The 14,844-nt window shown below is 33.4% G+C and overlaps 1 protein-coding gene across 1 annotated transcript in view; it reads left to right on the top strand.

The window, feature by feature from the left end:
- Window positions 1-14,844, top strand: part of Cog7 (conserved oligomeric Golgi complex subunit 7) — a 115,260-nt gene that overhangs the window by 22,875 nt on the left and 77,541 nt on the right. The window contains exons 3-4 of the mRNA XM_089087808.1: window positions 5,613-5,699; window positions 12,067-12,252. Coding sequence (XP_088943934.1) covers window positions 5,613-5,699; window positions 12,067-12,252 — 273 coding nt within the window. The remainder of the gene's footprint in view (window positions 1-5,612; window positions 5,700-12,066; window positions 12,253-14,844) is intronic.

Here is a 14,844-nt window from a genome sequence, read left to right as displayed (position 1 = left end):
TTTTTTTGCATCTGGGTCTTTGCAAATGCACCATAGACAATGAGCCCATAGTCAATATGGGGTCTTATATGTGATTTATAAAACTGGAGTAAGGTTTTCTCCTTACAACCCCAAGGTGTGGAAAGAAGTCTTTTTAGTATATTTGCTTTTCTATAACATTTTTTTATTGTGTTTGAAATGTGGAGTTGGAAATTCAGTTTTTGGTCAAGCATGAGACCTAGGTAATTAATATTATTATCTTCTGGAATAGTTGTTTTATTTAGAGTTAGTTTTGCATTAACACGGTTTCGCTTCCGGTGAAATTGGATTATTTTTGACTTGGTGGGTGCAATGGGTAAATCTGAATGTTGGGAGAATTTTTCAAACTGGAAAAGTGACTTTTGCAGATTTGACTGTGCTATCTGAAAGGTGTTGCCAGATGACCATAGCACCAGATCATCAGCATATTGTAGATTCGTGTGGGGTAGGTTCATGTCCCAGAGATATAGGGCAAAAAGGAGGCAACTGAGGACTGCTCCCTGAGGTAGGCCTTTGGATATTGTCTTTTGGGGTGAAGAGTCTGAACCAACACAAACAATGAAACTTCGCACTTCTATGAAGGATTTAATAAAGGATACTAGCTTAGGAGGTACTCCAAGGTTTGCAAGTTTATTTAAAAGGATTTGGTGGTTCACATTGTCATTAGCTCCTTCAAAATCTAGGAAAGCTGCCACTAGGATATTATTTTTTGAGAAAGATTCATTTATTGCATTTGTTAGCAAAATGAAAGCATCTGTTGAGGAGTGGTATTTCCTGAATCCAGTTTGAATGTGTGGGATCATGTTATTTTTCTCAACAAACCAGAGGAGTATGTGATAAATCATTTTATCCATTATTTTCCACATCACAGGTGTAATCATTATGGGCCTATAAGACTCAGGGTTATCTTTTGGTTTATTTTTCTTTAGGATTGGTAGGAGGGACGAATATTTCCATATATTGGGGAACATAGAAGATGTCCAAGCATGATTATAACAATTTAGCAGTTCTTGTTTGTATGAAAGTGTGAGATTCTTTATCCATGTAGGGTGTATATTGTCATAGCTACTGCTAGTTTTGGACCTAATATGATGTATTGCATTATTCACTTCATGGATTGAAAATGGATTAGTTATGTACTCGGATCCTGGGCGTGGTTGGTAACAAGGGTTCATAGGAATTGTGGACAGTTTGCTTTGATTATTTGATGTTAGCTTATTAACAAAAAGAGTTGCAAATAGGTTAGCCTTTTCATTATCATTGTCATAATGGGTCTTATTATGTATAAGCTCATACAGGAGTGGGTTGGGAGAAGTCTTTTTCCCACATATGTGGCTTATGACTTTATGTATAATTGGCTCATTTGTTTCTCTGGAGAGATTATTTGCAAAATTATTCCAGTATTTATATTTAGCATCTATTATAGTCCTTTTTAGATTAAATTCTACTTGTAATTTTTTTTAAATATATAGTAGGTGTTGGTTTTTTTATGAATTCTGTCCTAGCTGCCTTTTTTATCCTCCATTTATTTAGACACTCATTTCTCCACCATGTTTTAGGAATTTGTTTCGGGAATGTTTTCTTAGGTGTTGTCCTGGGGATAGCATGATTAGCTGTATTTATTAGTAAAGATGTCAACGCTTCAGCATGTGTGTCAACTGTTGTGTTAGAAATGCATGAACTTTGGGTGAAACTTGTAATTTCATCATTTAGCTTATTTTGGAAAATAGACCAATTTGCTTTAGTGTTGATATATTTGGATGTATGAGATAAAGTTTCAGCAGGTTCATTTAGGGAGCAAACTATAGCAAAGTGGTCTGTACATAGACTATCAATTTTATTTATGTAAATTTTGTTCAAAAAATTTAAAGACACAATTTGTAGGTCAATTGTGGAGAAATTGCCACTTTTGGGGTTGAAATACGTATTCAGGTTTGGAGGGGTAGCAACAGCTAATTCATTATTATTTGATGTCATATGCTCAATAAATTTACCAGCTTTATTTGCTGGTTTATTCCCCCACAAAAGGCTGTGGGCATTGAAATCACCACAAATAATGATATTTTTTAACATATTAGAATTATTTATGTAATTAAAGAAATCCTTGGCATCTGTAGTTTGGCCATTTGGGTTATATAAGCTTATTATGTAGGTTTTTAAATTATTCAGCCAAACACTTATACCAATTACATCAACATCATTTTCAAAATCTGGAAAATTGATGCCACAAAATTTTATATTATTATTAACTAATAAAGCTACATCACCTCCTTTTCTCTCTGAAGATCTATCCTTTCTCAGGATAGTATATCCCAGAGACTTAATTTGTTGATTTTGGGTTAAATGAGTTTCCTGCAGGCAAGCAATATTAATGGATTTATTATTCATACATGATATTAGTTCATTTAGCTTATTTTCTGTGAGTGATCTTACATTCCATTGGAGTATTGATAAATGTTGTGTTGTTGATTTATTCTTCATATGACTGTGTATCAATGTTCAGCTTTGTTAAAAGTAAAGCAAGATCTTTTTTTGCTTGAATGAGCATATCATCTGGGATGTAGATTTTTGCCAATTCTGCAATAATTTTTGTTTTCTGTAGTTGATGTATGTTCATGGCCTGAAATGCATTACAGTTTAGAATAAATAAGCATATATTTGGGGATTGCATTTTTGGTAGTGCATCCTGTTTGTTGGTTAAGGGATTGATTTCTGGTAGTGATTCTGGTTTGTTTCTTCTTGGGAGGGAGGGCCAGGCTGGCCTCATCTCACCGGGCAAGGAGGCTTGTTGGCTTGGTGATTCCTTCTGATAGGGATTTGAGCTTGGGGGCTTAGAAGATGGTGTTTTATATGGGGTACTTGATGCATTGGGGGCATTTGACTTGGGGGTTTTGGTTGATTTCATTACAGGCTTTATTTGGTATTGTTGGGCAGCATTTGCTTCCACTGCTGCAAAGGGGTATGGGATGGCCTTCTCTGTTGATATTTGGAGTGTTAGAGCTTTTTTCTTGTATGCAGGGCATAATGATTTATTTGTAGATTCATGAGGGCCTTTGCAATTGATGCATGTAGGCTGAGTGTTGTTGCAAGTTGTCAGCTCTTTAGGATGGAAAGATTTACAATTACTACACTCTTGGAGAATTTCATTGCATTTGTTTGTCGTGTGTCCCAGTTTGAAACACTTCTGACACTGAATAAGCTTAGGTTTGTATTCCTTGTGTGGTTTGATTTGCCCAAATAGGAATAATTTTTCTGGGATATCAATTTTATCCTTCAGTGTGAATAAGAAGGATCTACTAGTTTTTAGGCCATTAGAGTTAGGTTTTCCAAGCTGGGTAACATCCTCAACTGGGATTGTGTTTCCATTCCTATCTGAAAGGCCTTCTTTTAACTCCTGAGTAGATATCTCTGGGGGAACATTATAAACTACTATTTTGTTGGTGATTGTTTTGGGTTCCAATTAGATGCAATAATTGGGGTATTCAGAAGGGATTTAAGGTTAATTATTGTATCTGCTGATTTCTGATCTTCTACAGCTATTAGCAGAGATCCAGCACGGTTAATGTTAAGAGAGAACATTGATTTTAGCAATTTAAAAATTGCAACTCTTATTGCAGTGATCATTTTTATTTCAAAGGGGGTAGTGAGAGTAATTTTAATGTAAATTCCTAAGTTTTTGGAGGGAGGATCTTGGGCAGGGAGAGGGGAAATGCTTTTAATTGGGGAGATTTTTTTCCTTTTTTTAGAACTTCTAGAGAGGACCTCTTGAAACCCATTATCACCATTTATGGTTACATTAGCCCCTACACTTATCATTGTCCTATTCTCCGAATTGGAGCTATCATTAGAACTTTGAGATAGGGTGCTTGACCAGCCAGGATGGGTATCTTTCACTATGACACTTTCACTGGAATTTGATTTGGGATCTAGGGGGACTTTTTTTTTTGGAGGACTTCTAATCATTGCCTATTGGAAAAAGCTTTAAACACAAAAATAAAACTAAAACAAGAAGGGAAAATAGATGATATCAAACCGTCTGCACTATACTCTGGGGAGGATAAACACCACAGTATAGCACTGAGGATGACTTGAGCAGAATTGGTTTAGTGCAACTGCAGATTAGAAGAGATAATAATCAAAAGAAAATATATTTCAATTTTCTTATAAGGTTGCTGTTGTTGCGTGTTTCCTATATCCTATTTTCTGTACAACCTATTTTATTATAATCCTATTTTCTGTACAACATTTTTGCAGTGAAACTTCGTAAGAAGAAGGGAATCATGCTGGAAAGTTTTAATTTTTTTTTTTTTTTTTTTTTTTTTAACTTCTTCTCATTCATTAAACACAGTTATGCATTCAAAGTTTTGCTTTTAGCTCTTATCTAGATTTTATTATCTATTGTCTGAAACTCGTTTATTCCCTGGCCAATACTTTGAATGCACAATGTTATCATTATCATTATAAAGCTAATTTTGGCAATTGTATATAGTCTGAGTTAATTGTACTTGAAACTGGAATTACCTCATATCAGTAGAAGGGCTTTAGTAATTCTTTCAAGTCAGGGATTTTGACTTGTACCATAGCATTTTACAATAAGTTATTATTGTATCATGTGTTCACAAATTCAAGAAGATATTGAATAAAAAGTGATCCTGGTGGGACACCAATTTTCTGTCCCACATGCCAGTCATTTTATGGAAAAGTCTCGGCAGGGATGGGAACAAGGTCGTATCCAGAGGAGGCTACCGGGCTTGAACCCACATCCCCCTCCGTTTTATTTATTTAACTTGTGAAAAAGTGAAAAAAAAGTGCAAAAGTGCATATAAACAAATTTTTAATGGGTTTTGTACAAGACCAAAAAGTGAAGCTTTGGAAGTTTGACTAGGAATGTCCTGAGTCATCCACTTGAATGCAAAATAATCCAACAAGTAAGAAGCTCCAATTTTTAAGCAGTCGTCAATTTAGGGTGTTTCTACATGATGGCAAAATCCTTAAATGCTCTTAATATGTGATTTAACATGACTGAATCATATAGCTAAATAAAGGAATAATATCTTGTAGGCTGTATTAAGTTCTTGGAGAATTTTTGAACCCTTAAACAAAGAAAGGGGCTCACCTAAGAGTATGAAAACACTTTCCCTTACTGTAATTCAGGGCATAGACCCATTTCCAAACATTTCATTAGCCTAGCTCCACCCCTTTTTAAATTTGTAAAAAGTGGCTAAAATCGACTAAGCCAAATTCATTATATGGCAGTATTCTCTGAAGATACAATCATATTCTGGGTAAAAATATCAATTAGTCTTTCTAATGTTCAGGCCAATTGTTAATTAATTATCAAGTATTGTTGATTTGGATAATGGTGCAATTTGTGGAAAATGATGGTGAAAAAATTATGTATATTCAATATAATACTAGAGGCGATATGGCCAAGAGGGGTGTTCATTTTCTTTTCCATTTGTTTTAATTTCCTTGCTATCTTACTTTGATTTTGTTTTAAGGAAATGTCTGAAACGCATTTGTTTATATTATGCTCGAATTCCACAGTTATTGTGTTAGCCTAAGATTTCACTTCTAGTGTAGTTTTTTTTTAGGATGAAAAAGAATTTGAGGTCAATACCTTCAAAGTTTCACAGTGGATCAACAAAGTACTTTTACCTAATGAACACTCTAATATACAAGTAAGTACATTATCTATCATCACTTCTCTTAGCTACTTAATAAACTAATTTAAATTTTAACATTTGAGGTGATAATTTTCACCTGTTTCATTTACTCAATATGTTCAATTTGTTTCAATTAAATAATTTATTTGTTCTACCAATACTGCATTAAGCCTAAGGCTTGTTACAAAAATATAATGAACACAAAATAGTAACAAAATAAACGAATACAATGACAATTGAATTAATCTGTTCTTAAAATATTCAGTACCATCAGTATGAGTAACAGTCAATGGGACGAAATTCCAAGTCTTATACACCTAATTTGAAAAAGAATCCATCCTCCACCTGGATTGTGTCTCCTGGAGGATTTCCTTGTATTATTTTTTATCTCCTTTATATCTCTTCCAGGCATAGTACATTTTATATTGATGCTGAATATTCAAAAGGAAAAAGACTTTCAGATCTATATTGTAAATGTTTTGTACTATTTGAAAAGTGTTGATTTCGTTAATTCTACTTAAAAAAAGCCCAGCTTTTGTGTAACGTCTAATTGTTTTTCAATTTGATAATATATTACCTTGTAAAAGTGAAGATTGGATTTTATTTATAAATTAGGAAACAGTTTAAATTCTCCTCTTAGGACTGAGTCTTTTAGCAAAAATAAAGCTATGTAATGTTATAAGACACCAAATTTAGTGTCTGGAATATGTTTTCCCAGAATTCTGCTTACCATGAATATGGTATGAGAAACATTGATTATCTGGCTTCAAATTCAACATTCAACAAGGTTAGGTTTCATTGTTAGAAACAATGCTGTTTCAGTGTGGAATGGTCTTCTGGATAGTATTAGGGTGGCCAGTTACTGAGTTTTGTCTAAAAAAAAACTTTTTATTTATATTAATTGTTCCTTCTTTTTTCATGAAGAAATAATAAATTAGTTTTTGTGTTATTCTTTATGGAATATTTTTTTAATTTTAAAACACGGTTAGAAGAAAGAACCACCCACAAGACTTTTGCCTTTTCTGTGGCCCTTGAGTTTATTCTAAATAATGTAAATTTTTGTTGTTTATTTTTGGTGTAGTAATAAATAATTAATGCTTGCATATCTGTCCCTATGTATTATTAATACCATTAATAACTATTCAGTTACTATTATGTATAATATAACATAAAATTGTCATGTTGAATATAATTATAATATAATATTACTATTTTTAAATATTTATAAATATTGAATAAACAAAACAGCATTCGCACGGGATTTAAATTAATGGATAATTATTCTGGGCTTGATCTGTTTTGACGGGCGCTTAGGGCTGAAAAACCTCTTCCTAGCTAATTTATATACTATGGGTTGCCTCCCTGTAGTAGCATAATATTTTTAGGCATGAATATATAATAGTCAGAGGTAATAGGCTTGTGACTGTCTGTGCAGGATTTCGACTCTTGTTGATAGAAGAGCATCGTCAAGTGCTGAAAACTATGTTGCGACCAAGATGGGCCCAGGATTGCACTAAGCCTCCGTTCATACTGGAGGTCCCAGGGACTTCTTGATGTCCGGTTCTAAGCCAACTTAAGCGTTTTGGTGTAGACCTGAGAGGATATGTTGATCCACGTCCTGCTCTGGTATCTGGGATCATTGCTTTTCCTGTGGCCAAAATAATTCCAATAATTTAAAGAACATGAAAATTGGAACTGGAAATGTTACGACGTTAAAAAATGACTATCGTATCGACATTTTGACTGACGAATTCAGATGATTCGAACTGGACTTCTTAGGAGTTTCAGAAACTCATATCCCAGGGGTATGAGTCATGAAAGTAGGTGATATAGAACTTGTTTACTCAGGCAGGAAGGATGGGGTATATAGACAGGGAGTACGGCTCATGATGAATAAGGAAGCTGCTAAGTCTTGTTTAGGCTGGGAAGGTATTAATAATAGAATACTAATTGCTCATATTATGACTACAAAATTCAGGGTATCAGTTATACTAGTATATGCCCTTGTTGAACCAGCTGACGGAAATGCTAGTGACTCGGATGAATTTTACCTACAGTTACAGGAGCAAATAGACAGGGTCCCAGGTAGAAACATGGAGTTTTTAACTAGGAGATTTTAATGCCCAGGTCGGTAGAAATAGGGATAGATGGTATCCTAGCCTAGGTAAATTTGGTGTAGGAAAAGAAAACAGGGAATGACTACAGACTTTTGCAATTTTATAGGTATAACAATCTAATTATAACCAATACGGTCTTTGGTCGTAAAATGACCCATAAGTTGACATTGTATTCGCTTGATGGTAAGACAGCAAACCTTATCGATTATGTTATAGTAAACCGAAGACTGGCATGATCAGTACAAGATACTAGGGTATATAGGAGTGCTGTTATTGATGTTAAAAGTAAAGATTACCATCTAGTAGTGTCTAGGGTTAATTTGAAGCGGAAAATTCGAAAGGATAACTACCTCCTGGGAAATTATGATGTTGGTAGACTTCAGGATGAGATATTCAGAGAAACTTTCCAGGAACAGTTGAATACTAAACTTGAGAGTTTAAAATTTGACAATGTGGAAGATGGTTGGAATAATTTTAGAAAAATTATTTTTGAAGTTGCTGATGGTGTCTTACGGAAGAAAGTTAAGACTGCAGCTAAGAATATTAGTGAAAAAGCTTTATGTTTAATAAAGAGGAGAAGGGGTTTGTACAAGATTTATCTGAGTGATAGATTATATGAAAACAAAAGGAACGTAAAGAAAGTTGAGAAAGCATTAAGATATAAACTAAGGAGGTGGGAAGTGGAGGCCATTGATAAAATTGCCGAGGATCTGGAAGATGCAGCTAGAAGGCATAATAGTAAAATATTGTACTGACATTTAATAAATTGAGAGGGAGTAGTCAATCCGGACTTGGCCCGGTTAAAGATAGGAACGCGGACCACAATTAGGCTAGTGATAAGAAAAGAGTTAAAGAGAGATGGGCGGAATATTTTGAGAATGTGCTAAACCAAGATACAGTTGCAGCAAAAGATATAGAGGAAAATGAAAAAGTTTGTGATACCTTGGATATGAAGGAAGATTTGTTTCGTGAGGAAGAATTAGCGACAGTACTTACAGGATTGAAAAATAATAAGTTTCCAGTTGCTGATAGTGTGGTAAATGAATTTCTTAAATATGGTGGCTCTGAGCTTAGAAATATGTTACTGAAGAGTATGAATATGATTTTAGAAAAGGGGGAAGTACCTAATGATTTTACAGAAACCTTGATTAAACCACAGTATAAGAAAGGTGATAAGAGTGAGTGTGCTAATTGTCGAGGCATTAGTCTGGTCTCTGTAGGTGGCAAATTACTCAGTAATATGATACTTTTTAGACTGAGAGATGCTGTAGACAAAGTTTTAAGAGAAGAACAGTGCGGTTTTAGAAAAGATAGAGGATGTGTTGACCAAATTTTCACTCTTAGGTTAATAATTGAGAAGTGCCCAAACACCTTTGGTCCTCAGTTTTATAGATTATGAGCAAGTGTTCGATGTTGTTGATAAAAGAGCTTTAGCAAAGGTCTTATACATGTATGGTATACGAGAAAAATGCATTAAAGTGATTAGTGCTATGTACAAGAACACCACTGCTGCAGTTAAGGTAGGAATTGAGGTTAGCAGCTGGTTTTGTATTAAGTCAGGAGTTAAGCAGGATTGTGTTCTATCCCCATTTATATAGACCATTTTGATGGACTTTATTTTAAGGAGCACATGAAAGGCAATGGGAGACCACGGAATCTAATGGGGAGGTAAAAGTCTCCTGGACTTGGATTATGCTGATGATTTAAGCATCCTATATGAAAGTGTGAGCAAAATGAATGAACTTTTAGAGGTTTTGCGAGATCAGGGTGCTAGAATAGGTTTGAAAATAAATGTTAAGAAGACTTAGCCTCTAAGGCTAGGAATAAGTGAAGATGAAAAGCTGACGTTGGGCAACGAAAAGATTGATCAGGTAGGCAGCTTCACGTAACTTGGTAGTATTATTATTAAAGACAGTGGGAGCAGTGAAGATGTTAAAAAGTAGAAAACCCAAGGCATAAGGTGTTTTTTCACAATTATAAAAAAAACTTGGAAGAATAGCAAGATAGGTCTGCACAACTAGATTAGAATATTGGAAACTACAATTATTACAGTAGTCAAATATGGTTCTGAAGCTTGGGTGTTCCGAAAAGTGGATGAAGATTTACTACATCTTTTCCAGAGAAATTGCCTACGGATTATTCTGGGTAACCGGCTGACTAACTGTATTTCAAACATTAGGATTGAACAGGTTTGGACCACAAAAGTTTTTTTTTTCGTGGTTCAATCCATTTTCTAGGGCTATAATGAAAGAAAGGTTGAGATGCCTAGGACACGTTCTGCGGATGAAGGATGACATATTACCGAAGATTGTCCTTTTCGGCCAACCGTCTAGGGCTAAACGGAAAATAGGTCGTCCTCGTCTGGGGTGGGAGGATGTCAGAAAGAAAGATTTAAAGCAAATGGGAACTACCTAAGAGGGTGTAAAGAGGGGGGCTTTGAATGGATTAGGATGAAGGAGGAGCGTGCGTAGCTGTGTTGGCCTGAGGCGGCTTGGTGCTGCGGTGAGTTGTTGTTACTAGTAGTAGTAGATAACTACATATCAATAATTACTTTGTACTAAAAGTAATATACATTGTATTAATTGGATCATCAGTGATCAGTTATATGTAAGGCTATGATTATCAATTAAGCTACTTAAAATAGGTAAAATTTAAATTTGAAACCATTAAATTTTTAATAGTGAGATTACTTTTATACTGTTAAAAAAACATTTGATTTGGACCTTATATGTTACCTATTAAAACAAAGAATAGTTTCGAATGTTCCTATGACATGCGAGGCACACTCCTGCTTCTTAAAATCCCAAGTTGGGCTACGACCACTTAAACACTCCCAGAGTTGGGCTACGACCCTTTAAAAACTCTTAAGACCGAAACGGCCAGCCCTTTAAAGACTGGAAAGTCAAAAACAAAATCGTTTATTGGAGAACCTGGTCATTAATTTGGAATGATTTTTTTTGTTCTTTATTGGAAATTCTTCATTATGTGGAAATTCCTCTTCTTTTATTGGAATGTTTTCTTTAGAATAATTTTATTGGAATTTTTTTTTTCCTTATGCCAAAATTAACGTAAGAAAATAATGTATAAACTTGGAAAAAAGATTAAAAAGGTGCTTCAAAGTTTTCAGTTTTGTAAATAGTTCAGAACAATTAACATTTTTTTTTTACTTTACGATATTTTCTAAAACAGAGATATGTTGAAATATTGTCTTTGGAGGGGACGGGGGGGAGTAGTTTATTTTTTCATGTGTATGCTAGTTTTCATAAATATGGTATTGCCCTTTATATGGTATCTATAATCATGAACGAGACATTAACACGTCCTTGTTTTTTTTTCCTTTTTGCCTTCTAGTTTGATTTGAACATATGCTTTTTTTCAAGGAAAAAAAACCTAGATTAAGGCTCAAACCAAACTATATTTAAGAAAAAGTTTTACTATGTGTTAAATTTCTTTTTGTTTTTATATATAGTAAACGAAATTATCACCATATTACTAGGAACTACAATCCCTGCAAAAAAACAGGTTCATTCTCAAAAGTAGGGACCTGGGCTTAAAAACTCTAGTGATTAGGAGTTTTTCTTAAAACCCTTTATAAATATCCTAGCATTTGTTACCAAAGAGTACAGGAAACTTAAAACAAATGAATATTTAATGCTTTATTATATATTTAGTACCTGTCAAATATAACATATATACTGTATTAACTTTTTTCATATATATTATTATGTGAAATATTAATATATATATATATATATATATATATATATATATATATATATATATATATATATATATATATATATATACACATTTAATATATTAAATATTTGTTAAAAATGCTTTAAATATACTTAATCAAAACCAAAGTTACTACTCCCGGCAGACTCCAAATTAGCCATATATCAAACTTTGAAGTTTTGACTCCAATTAAATGCCTAAGTTTACTTGAATCAAAATTGAAGTTTTCTGAAAGTGGACAGTTTTTTTTTCAAACTATTTATATTGATTATGATATAGATAGGGCAAAGATAGAATGCAGAAAAATAGGCCAGTTAAATTAAATAAACACAAATATTCCTATTGTGTCTTTATATATATATAAGCCACAGGTTTTATGAGGAACCCAATAATACTTCTCTTTTGGGGAGGTGGGGGGGGGGCAATAATACAAAAGGTTGTATTTGATAATTTGAATAAAATTTGTCAGAATCATAGACTTGTTTATATATCATATTAAATATGACATAATTTAAATTTTATTTTAGGAACAAATATCGATGACAATTAAAAAACTCCAGATTACCATTCTCGAAACAAGTAGTTTGATTGAAACTACAAATCAAGAAATATTTGATGATCTTCCAAACCTTTTGAATAGTATTGAAGGTGTCCAGGCAAAAGCTTCTGAAGTTAAAACACAATTATTTACCATCAATCAAGAATTGCTGAAGGTAAGAAATATGGGTTCTACAGTGCTTTATCGTCATTTGAGCAATCGAGACCCATTCTCGTGGTTTCAGATTTTCTAAAATGGTGTTCACTTTTATTCTTCTGGCCTTTTTTTCATTTAGCCCGAAATGAGAATGCAATAAAAAAAAAGTGAAATTAGCCTGAACTTTTAGCCATCAACGATTAATTGTGTTTTAGACAAGAATTATTATCTTTGAAGTATATTTTGTTTTGAAAAACTAAATTTAACTTTCTTTATTTCAGATAAAAATTTTCCTTTTTAGCCAGTAGTTTTCTTGTAGAAATGTGTATATACTCCTAAACTAGAGCATAACTATGCTACCATAGGCTGTGCAGCCAAGATCCAAAGAGGGGGAGGCATCACCGAAGTTCCTTTAAAGGGGCTTAGAGTACATTTTGAGGCCAAAATTTTGAGATTTTTACGTACTATTAACATTTATTCCCCGTACTTCTATAGAAGGAGGGAGATCCATTGGATCTACCGTGCTGGGAATGGTATCCTCTTACTCCGATGTACAAGCAAGTTTATGATTGTTTTTTTTATTTTCTTTGTTTATCATGCAAACTCTTCCTATGATTTTGAATTGATCATTCAAGGGTAAGGGTGAGGTTTAGACCAGGACCCGACCGGTATGGATTTCTGGGGTCCGATGTCGACACCGATATATCGGCATTATACCGATATAATTTGCCGATAAATTCCACTCTGAAACAAGAAAAATTATCTAAAGTTTAAAAAACAGCTAAACAAAATAATGCTCTAATCTAGACAGTAATACTATTTTAAGACGGTTTGACTACATAAACACAAGTATGTGAAAATCTTACTGAAAGAAGTGCAAGACATTTATTCAGACTGATTATTCGACACCCAAATTTCAATATTGAAATTTGTATTTTAATCATTAACATATTAATGTGAAAACTTTACCTTACGTTCATATGATATGGTTTCTTACTAACAAATCCATGCTAGGCACGCTGGATTCAAGGGTGTAGCTAGGGTTTTAAGCTTGGAGGAGGAATTTCAAGGATGTGTCAACAAAATCGTCCAGTATGCCGACAAATACGGACACATGAGCTAAACGTCCAAGCTGCATCTCTAACTGGATATTCGGATTTGAATCGATTGAATCTTGGATCTTCCACCCACGCAAGTGAGTATTCATTAACCAAAAATGGATGGTCTATTGTATTCTTTTAATTGTTGTTTTGGTAGAAGTTGTTCGATCATGAACTCATCATATATTTCGAATATTGCTTCACCAGGTGTGTATTGACAACAAATATACTTTGACTCATTTGACTCACCTCCGCTGCTCTCTCCACCACATTCAGACTTACCTAGTGGCTCCGCTCCTCAAGGACTAGACACGCAAAAATTACCTGAGGAAATTACCTGAGCAGTGTGAAAAGACATTAAATTACCTAAAGAACAAAAAACTGGTAATTGCAAAAATATTGACAAAAATATTCTAACAAGGTATTACAACTACTCAAAAACCTTAAAAAATAAAACCAAAAGTTTGAAGCTTAGTAGAAATCGTTGTTAGAAATTGGACTTGCTTAATAAACAAATATCTTTGAAAAGATGCGGTATGAAAAGACGATAAATTGCGTAAAGAGCAAAAAACTGGTAATTGCAAAAATATTTGTATATATTTTAACAAGGGATTACAACAATTCCAAAAGTTTAAAAAAGAAAACCAAAAGTTTGAAGCTTAGTAGAAATCGTTGTTTTTGGGAAAATTGGTATCCAGATATATTCTGGCCTAAAAAAACGATTTAGATAGGTCAGAAATATTAGAAAATTCGTTAAGAGCCTAAATTTTGGAAAACAACTATTTATGTGGGTGACGTCATTTTTATATACATCCGTATTGCAATGACGTTGTCACGCTTGTCCCGCTTATAAGGAAAAATTGAAGATTTTCAGGTATGGAAACCAAAAGTTTGAAGCTTAGTAAAAATTGTTGTAAGAAATCCGACTTGCTGTGATAATCAAATATCTTTGAATAAACTACAGTATAAAAAGACATTAGACTGCGTAAAGAGCAAAAAACTGGTAATTGCAAAAATATTTGTATATATTTTCACCAGGGATTACAACAATTCAAAAACCTTAAATAAGAAAACAAAAAGTTTGAAGCTTAGTAGAAATCGTTGTTGGAAAAACATCATTACCGAATTTCTTTTGTTGTTAGCATAAGCAATGTCTTTTTAAGACATGAAAAAAAGTTGAAAAAATTTTTAAGTTCAGTTCAGAATCGCTAAAGTTATTATGTAAACTGCAAAAATATAAACAAAAATTTTAATGTTTTAAACCAAACTGGAAAAATGCCTGAAAATTTTAAAATTAGTTTGTTTTTCTGTTAGACAAAAAAAAAATCGCTACATGATTAAGCTTACAGGTTTGAACGCAACCAGTTATATATATAGTGTTTGTTGGTTAAAATGTTGAACCTTGATGTGTTCTTTTTTTGTCGTTTTGTTGTTCTTTTTTTTTTTTTATTCTTTTTATTATCTAAAGTTGTATTTTGTTCCTGAGCTTTGTTTGTAGACTGTATTATGTG

Source organism: Artemia sp. Qi Xiang Cuo, chromosome 4 (assembly GCF_049724085.1).
Source record: "Artemia sp. Qi Xiang Cuo chromosome 4, ASM4972408v1, whole genome shotgun sequence".
Lineage (NCBI taxonomy): Eukaryota > Metazoa > Arthropoda > Branchiopoda > Anostraca > Artemiidae > Artemia > Artemia sp. Qi Xiang Cuo.
This window is presented reverse-complemented; position numbering and strand designations above follow the sequence as displayed.